The 7246-nt window shown below is 50.5% G+C and overlaps 1 protein-coding gene across 1 annotated transcript; it reads right to left on the bottom strand.

The window, feature by feature from the left end:
• Positions 1–747: 747 nt before the first annotated feature.
• Positions 748–3706, bottom strand: LOC119779322 (kelch domain-containing protein 8A-like). Its single transcript, XM_038278925.1, has 4 exons — positions 3578–3706; positions 1392–1430; positions 1103–1283; positions 748–1010 (listed from the first exon to the last, which is right to left on the bottom strand). Exons 1-4 carry the CDS (start codon positions 3704–3706, stop codon positions 763–765), a joined length of 597 nt encoding a protein of 198 aa, XP_038134853.1. The 3' UTR covers positions 748–762.
• Positions 3707–7246: the final 3540 nt, after the last annotated feature.

Here is a 7246-nt window from a genome sequence, read left to right as displayed (position 1 = left end):
GAACACAGCGTTAAATTCTGTTTAAAGTAACAGATTATAATTAAAAATGTCTTCTTTATTCGGACGCCAATGGTTTTAAACTGGTTACACTGGTTTATATACCTTTCATTTTGTTTTCCATATGAAACTTTAGTTTTATTCCTCTTGAAATCAAATTTTTTAAACTTGGTCTTAGACTTTTCTTTTTTCACAACTACAGTGGGAGTTCCTCCCTCGGTTTGTTTGTTGACTTGTTGACCAATCGTATGCATGCGCAGCCCGGTCACATGGGGTCGTTATGCTAAATATGTCACAGAAAGGCTATAATCACTAATAGATCTGTCATAGAAATATGGCATACGAACAAATTTATTGTTAATTCGTTTTCACAAGTGATTTATACGGAAGAGGATTAGGGCCACTGGAAAAAAAAAAAGTAAACTGATTTTTAAATTTTATTTCAGTTTAACATGGGAAAAAAGTCAGAATTCTGACTTTAATTTAAGAATTCTGACTTTTTTCTCAGAATTCTGAGATTAAAGTCAGAATTCTGAGAAAAAAGTCAGAATTCTTAAATTAAAGTCAGAATTCTGACTTTTCCCCCATACTATACTGAAATAAAATAAAAAAATCAGTTAACTTTTTTTTTTTTAGTGGCCTAAATCCTCTTCTGTAGATTTAAGACAAAATGCTGCATTCCCTTTTTTTCAGATCAAATGTCTTTTTTTTTTCCTTTAGTAAATTTTAAGCACACATTTTCTGTTCATATAAAGGATCTAAAAATCAAATAAAATAGCAGTTTTTTTCAGTACCTTGATTTGTATCAAAAATATTGACGTTCTTTGTGAACTTGGAGCTTTGGTGTCCTCCACCTTGTCGTAGTCCTCCAAGGAGACACAGCCTCCCAGCAGAGTCCCAGATCACACCCCCATACGTCCGCTTACACGGCAGAGCGGGCAGCGAAGCCCAGGAACGCGTTTCTGTGTCATACACCTCAAAAGCTTTCACCGGCCGCTTACACTGTCGACCACCTTAAAGAAAAAAGACAAAACAAAAAAACGTTTGTATTCTAAGCCTAAAATGAGTAAAAGATCCAGTCAACAGAAAGCTGCTAGATGCTTACCTGCAACATAAAGCTTGTTTCCAAGCAGATGGCAGTTGGCATCATAGCGAGGGGTTGGCATGGGGGGCAGGAGTGCCCAGACATCCTTCCTAAGGTCATACTGTTGCAGGACGTTGCGTGGAAGGAGATCAGCGCCCATTCCTCCAACAGCCAAAGCCCGACCATCTACAATGGAGACAGACTGGACATTAAAGCTGTGCTCTGGGAAAAGTTTTACACTAAAAGGTTAAAATGATTCTGTTGCTGTTTCTCAATTCACAAGAGCACCAGAACAGATTTGTGTTCTCACCAAGTCTGTTCCTGAGAAGAACCCAGTAAAGTCTGGACTCTGGGAGAACGGGAGCACGCTGAATAAATCTGGGTCAACTGGAACAGAAGCGTACTGATGACATCACCACATTCAAAGCTAGTCTAGAGCTGCATTTCACCTCCTGCTATTAATAGTCTCTAAATAACTATAAATTATGACTTTTGTCATTTAGTGGAGTAATAATAATGAACACAGTCGCATAAACAAATGAACATTTTGCCAAATAAAACAAAAAACTCGCCATCAGAGCCAGCGGCCATTCACACACGGCTATGCAGGATGAGGGCCGCTGCAGACGGGCTGACCTTAGCCCAGGCTGCTGCAGACAGGCTGACCTTAGCCCAGGCCGCTGCAGACGGGCTAACGTTAGCCATGGCCGCTGCAGACGGGCTAACGTTAGCACTGGCCGCTGCAGACAGGCTGACCTTAGCCCAGGCTGCTGCAGACGGGCTGACCTTAGCCCAGGCTGCTGCAGACAGGCTGACCTTAGCCCAGGCTGCTACAGACGGGCTGACCTTAGCCCAGGCTGCTGCAGACGGGCTGACCTTAGCCCAGGCTGCTGCAGACAGGCTGACCTTAGCCCAGGCTGCTGCAGACGGTCTGACCTTAGCCCAGGCCGCTGCAGACGGGCTGACCTTAGCCCAGGCTGCTGCAGACGGGCTGACCTTAACCCAGGCCGCTGCAGACGGGCTGAACTTAGCCCTGGCCGCTGCAGACGGGCTGACCTTAGCCCAGGCCGCTGCAGACGGGCTGACCTTAACCCAGGCCGCTGCAGACGGGCTGACCTTAGCCCTGGCCGCTGCAGACGGGCTGACCTTAGCCCAGGCTGCTGCAGACAGGCTGACCTTAGCCCAGGCTGCTGCAGACAGGCTGACCTTAGCCCAGGCTGCTGCAGACAGGCTGACCTTAGCCCAGGCTGCTGCAGACGGAATGACCTTAGCACAGGCTGCTGCAGACGGGCTGACCTTAGCCCAGGCTGCTGCAGACGGGCTGACCTTAGCCCAGGCCGCTGCAGACGGGCTGACCTTAGCCCAGGCCGCTGCAGACGGGCTGACCTTAGCCCAGGCTGCTGCAGACGGGCTGACCTTAGCCCAGGCTGCTGCAGACGGAATGACCTTAGCCCAGGCTGCTGCAGACGGAATGACCTTAGCCCAGGCTGCTGCAGACGGGCTGACCTTAGCCCAGGCCGCTGCAGACGGAATGACCTTAGCCATGGCCGCTGCAGACAGGCTGACCTTAGCCCAGGCTGCTGCAGACAGGCTGACCTTAACCCAGGCCGCTGCAGACGGAATGACCTTAGCCCAGGCCGCTGCAGACGGAATGACCTTAGCCCAGGCTGCTGCAGACAGGCTGACCTTAGCCCAGGCTGCTGCAGACAGGCTGACCTTAGCCCAGGCCGCTGCAGACGGAATGACCTTAGCCATGGCCGCTGCAGACGGGCTGACCTTAGCCCAGGCTGCTGCAGACGGGCTGACCTTAGCCCAGGCTGCTGCAGACAGGCTGACCTTAGCCCAGGCTGCTACAGACGGGCTGACCTTAGCCCAGGCTGCTGCAGACAGGCTGACCTTAGCCCAGGCTGCTGCAGACGGGCTGACCTTAGCCCAGGCCGCTGCAGACGGGCTGACCTTAGCCCAGGCTGCTGCAGACGGGCTGACCTTAGCCCTGGCCGCTGCAGACGGGCTGACCTTAGCCATGGCCGCTGCAGACGGAATGACCTTAGCCATGGCCGCTGCAGACAGGCTGACCTTAGCCCAGGCTGCTGCAGACAGGCTGACCTTAGCCCAGGCTGCTACAGACGGGCTGACCTTAGCCCAGGCTGCTGCAGACAGGCTGACCTTAGCCCAGGCCGCTGCAGACGGGCTGACCTTAGCCCAGGCTGCTGCAGACGGGCTGACCTTAGCCCTGGCCGCTGCAGACGGGCTGACCTTAGCCCAGGCTGCTGCAGACGGGCTGACCTTAGCCCAGGCTGCTGCAGACGGAATGACCTTAGCCCAGGCTGCTGCTGACGGAATGACCTTAGCCCAGGCTGCTGCAGACGGGCTGACCTTAGCCCAGGCTGCTGCAGACGGGCTGACCTTAGCCCAGGCCGCTGCAGACGGAATGACCTTAGCCATGGCCGCTGCAGACAGGCTGACCTTAGCCCAGGCTGCTGCAGACAGGCTGACCTTAGCCCAGGCCGCTGCAGACGGAATGACCTTAGCCATGGCCGCAGCAGACGGGCTGACCTTAGCCCAGGCTGCTGCAGACAGGCTGACCTTAGCCCAGGCCGCTGCAGACGGAATGACCTTAGCCATGGCCGCTGCAGACGGAATGACCTTAGCCCAGGCCGCTGCAGACGGAATGACCTTAGCCCAGGCTGCTGCAGACAGGCTGACCTTAGCCCAGGCTGCTGCAGACAGGCTGACCTTAGCCCAGGCCGCTGCAGACGGAATGACCTTAGCCATGGCCGCTGCAGACGGGCTGACCTTAGCCCAGGCTGCTGCAGACGGGCTGACCTTAGCCCAGGCTGCTGCAGACGGGCTGACCTTAGCCCAGGCTGCTGCAGACAGGCTGACCTTAGCCCAGGCCGCTGCAGACAGGCTGACCTTAGCCCAGGCCGCTGCAGACGGAATGACCTTAGCCATGGCCGCTGCAGACGGGCTGACCTTAGCCCAGGCTGCTGCAGACGGGCTGACCTTAGCCCAGGCTGCTGCAGACGGGCTGACCTTAGCCCAGGCTGCTGCAGACAGGCTGACCTTAGCCCAGGCCGCTGCAGACGGGCTAACGTTAGCCATGGCCGCTGCAGACGGGCTAACGTTAGCACTGGCCGCTGCAGACAGGCTGACCTTAGCCCAGGCCGCTGCAGACAGGCTGACCTTAGCCCAGGCCGCTGAAGACAGGCTGACCTTAGCCATGGCCGCTGCAGAGGGGCTAACGTTACCCCAGGCCGCTGCAGACGGAATGACCTTAGCCATGGCCGCTGCAGACGGGCTGACATTAGCCCAGACCGCTGCAGACAGGCTAACGTTACCCCAGGCCGCTGCAGACGGGCTGACCTTAGCCCAGGCTGCTGCAGACGGGCTGACCTTAGCCCAGGCTGCTGCAGACAGGCTGACATTAGCCATGGCCGCTGCAGACGGGCTAACGTTAGCACTGGCCGCTGCAGACAGGCTGACCTTAGCCCAGGCCGCTGAAGACAGGCTGACCTTAGCCATGGCCGCTGCAGACGGGCTGACCTTAGCCCAGGCTGCTGCAGACGGGCTGACCTTAGCCCAGGCTGCTGCAGACAGGCTGACCTTAGCCCAGGCCGCTGCAGACGGGCTAACGTTAGCCATGGCCGCTGTAGACGGGTTAACGTTAGCACTGGCCGCTGCAGACAGGCTGACCTTAGCCCAGGCCGCTGCAGACAGGCTGACCTTAGCCCAGGCCGCTGAAGACAGGCTGACCTTAGCCATGGCCGCTGCAGACGGGCTAACGTTACCCCAGGCCGCTGCAGACGGAATGACCTTAGCCATGGCCGCTGCAGACGGGCTGACCTTAGCCCAGGCTGCTGCAGACAGGCTGACATTAGCCATGGCCGCTGCAGACGGGCTAACGTTACCCCAGGCCGCTGCAGACGGAATGACCTTAGCCATGGCCGCTGCAGACGGGCTGACATTAGCCCAGGCCGCTGCAGACGGGCTGACCTTAGCCCAGGCTGCTGCAGACAGGCTGACATTAGCCATGGCCGCTGCAGACGGGCTAACGTTAGCACTGGCCGCTGCAGACAGGCTGACCTTAGCCCAGGCCGCTGCAGACAGGCTGACCTTAGCCCAGGCCGCTGAAGACAGGCTGACCTTAGCCATGGCCGCTGCAGACGGGCTAACGTTACCCCAGGCCGCTGCAGACGGAATGACCTTAGCCATGGCCGCTGCAGACGGGCTAACGTTAGCCCAGGCCGCTGCAGACTGAGAACTGATGATGTCTGTGTTACAGACCCTGGTTGGTGCACTGAAGTATTTATGACAATAAAAAATAGAGACAATGTATGATTCTAATCTAATGTGATTCCAGAGGAGTTAAAGCAGCAGGATGAGACTTCCACCTTTTTCAAATGACGGTGAAACCAGTCATGTGGGCTTTGGAGACATTATGAAACGCAGCCAGTTTTAGCTCATCTCACATCCTCAAAGCTTCTCACGGTTTTTTCTTTGGCTGTAAAGCATCTTGGTCGCACTACAGATGGTTGAGAATGAGATTTTGAAACCTTCAAGCAGCCGTCTCGCCACTTTTCCATCCTTCTGTAAATTTGATAAAAGCATTTTAGACACAATGTGTGTCCACTGTAAGGTTATGAAACCTATTTTATGAAATGCTTAAACGTTCAATTTAAAATATCTGTTATCATTTGGCTCTATTGATCCTGTTGTCAGACTGGCTGTTGTTCTGTTGGTAATGCTGTGGGGGGGGGGGGGGGGGGGGGGGGGGGCATTGTACAGTCAATACTTGTGTTTGTAAACTGCTTCTATCTGTTCTCAACAGAAAATGATGGATTCACTACTGAACACAGACTCGTTCGAGGGTAAAAAAGAGCTCCTAAAACACGTTTAAAACCAAAACCAAAATGGAGGGAAGGCGAAGTTTTTAAATTGAATTGACTTTATTTTATTCCTCTCTCACATCAAGTCACCTCAGGTCCTTTTAGAGACATTCATTCAGGTCATCCAGTCAGATTGGTTGAAGTTTTTGTTAAAGAAAACCACCTGATTGCATAGAGTCATTGACTCTCCAGCAATCATTCACACCCAGCATGCATGCAGCGACCATGGGGAGGAAAACTCCTGTTAAACCCTGCTAATCCCAGGAGTTTATGGTTTACCTACAAGCCTCCCTCCTCTCTGGAATGTTATGTATTCACTAAACCTTGCTAATTCTTTTACTTTACAAGTATATAAATACTTAAAATCATCTACTTTAAATCATTTAATGCTCAATTTATAAAGTGTTTAAACTAGGCCTGCAACTAATTATTATTTTGAAAATCGATTAATCTGTCAATAATTTTTTAGATTAATCGATTAATAATCGGATAGCCAAAGGTTCTCCAAGAAGATTTAAACTTAAACTATAACTTTTCAACTTTCTTATCTTAAATGCAAAATGTTCATATATATGTTTTTACAATTTTGATATAATTCCTGCTCTAAGTGAGCTGCCATGTTTTACAGACTATATACAGAGCTCCAGTTAACAATTAATCAGTTACTAAATTAGCTAATGATTATTTCAAGTAGGGATGCAGGATATTGGGATTTTGGCCGATATCCGATATGCTGATATTTTAAAACTCATGTAGCCGATAACCGATATCGATACCGATGTTAAAGCTGGACAAAAATAAGTAGTCATTGAAAATAGCAGTTTTGTTATCCATTTCTGACACTTTGAAAAATATTATACTCAAATATATTTTCATATGCTGATATCAAATAGATTTTTAAAAACGCGGTATCGATCTATTTTACTTTCAAAATCTGGTGAAATTTCATCGTTCTGTTACAAACTCTCATGATATTTTGCAAATTCTTGTGAGATTTTGTTAGTAAAATAGATCGATTACCGCGTCAATATATCAACATATAAAAATATGGCAACATTTGGTGAATTTTCGGGGGATTTCGTAGCATAACGATGACATATAGCAATATTTCATTAGTAAAAAGATTGATATGGTGTTTTTAAATGGCAATATATCAGCATATGAAGATATTGGGATATTTTAATGATCAATATTTTTTCCCTCGTCTTTAGAAGTTTTAAGTCTATTAAAAAGAAGTTTTTGAGGAAGAAGAAAAGTAGTATTTATTTTTTTTAGA

This window comes from Cyprinodon tularosa, unplaced genomic scaffold, assembly GCF_016077235.1.
Source record: "Cyprinodon tularosa strain WSP-4 unplaced genomic scaffold, ASM1607723v1 ctg1451, whole genome shotgun sequence".
Classification (NCBI taxonomy): Eukaryota; Metazoa; Chordata; class Actinopteri; order Cyprinodontiformes; family Cyprinodontidae; genus Cyprinodon; species Cyprinodon tularosa.
This window is presented reverse-complemented; position numbering and strand designations above follow the sequence as displayed.

What these genes read in the sequence shown, in the direction of transcription:
- LOC119779322 (XM_038278925.1), bottom strand. Translation starts at nt 3,706, where the DNA reads ATGGCTAAGGTCATTCCGTCTGCAGCGGCCTGGGCTAAGGTCAGCCTG. An exon ending in CTGCAGCGGCCTGGGCTAAG is followed by an intron (nt 1,431 to 3,577) that starts GTCAGCCTGTCT and finishes CCGTTCTCCCAG; the next exon opens with AGTCCAGACTTTACTGGGTT. An exon ending in TCTTCTCAGGAACAGACTTG is followed by an intron (nt 1,284 to 1,391) that starts GTGAGAACACAA and finishes TTTAATGTCCAG; the next exon opens with TCTGTCTCCATTGTAGATGG.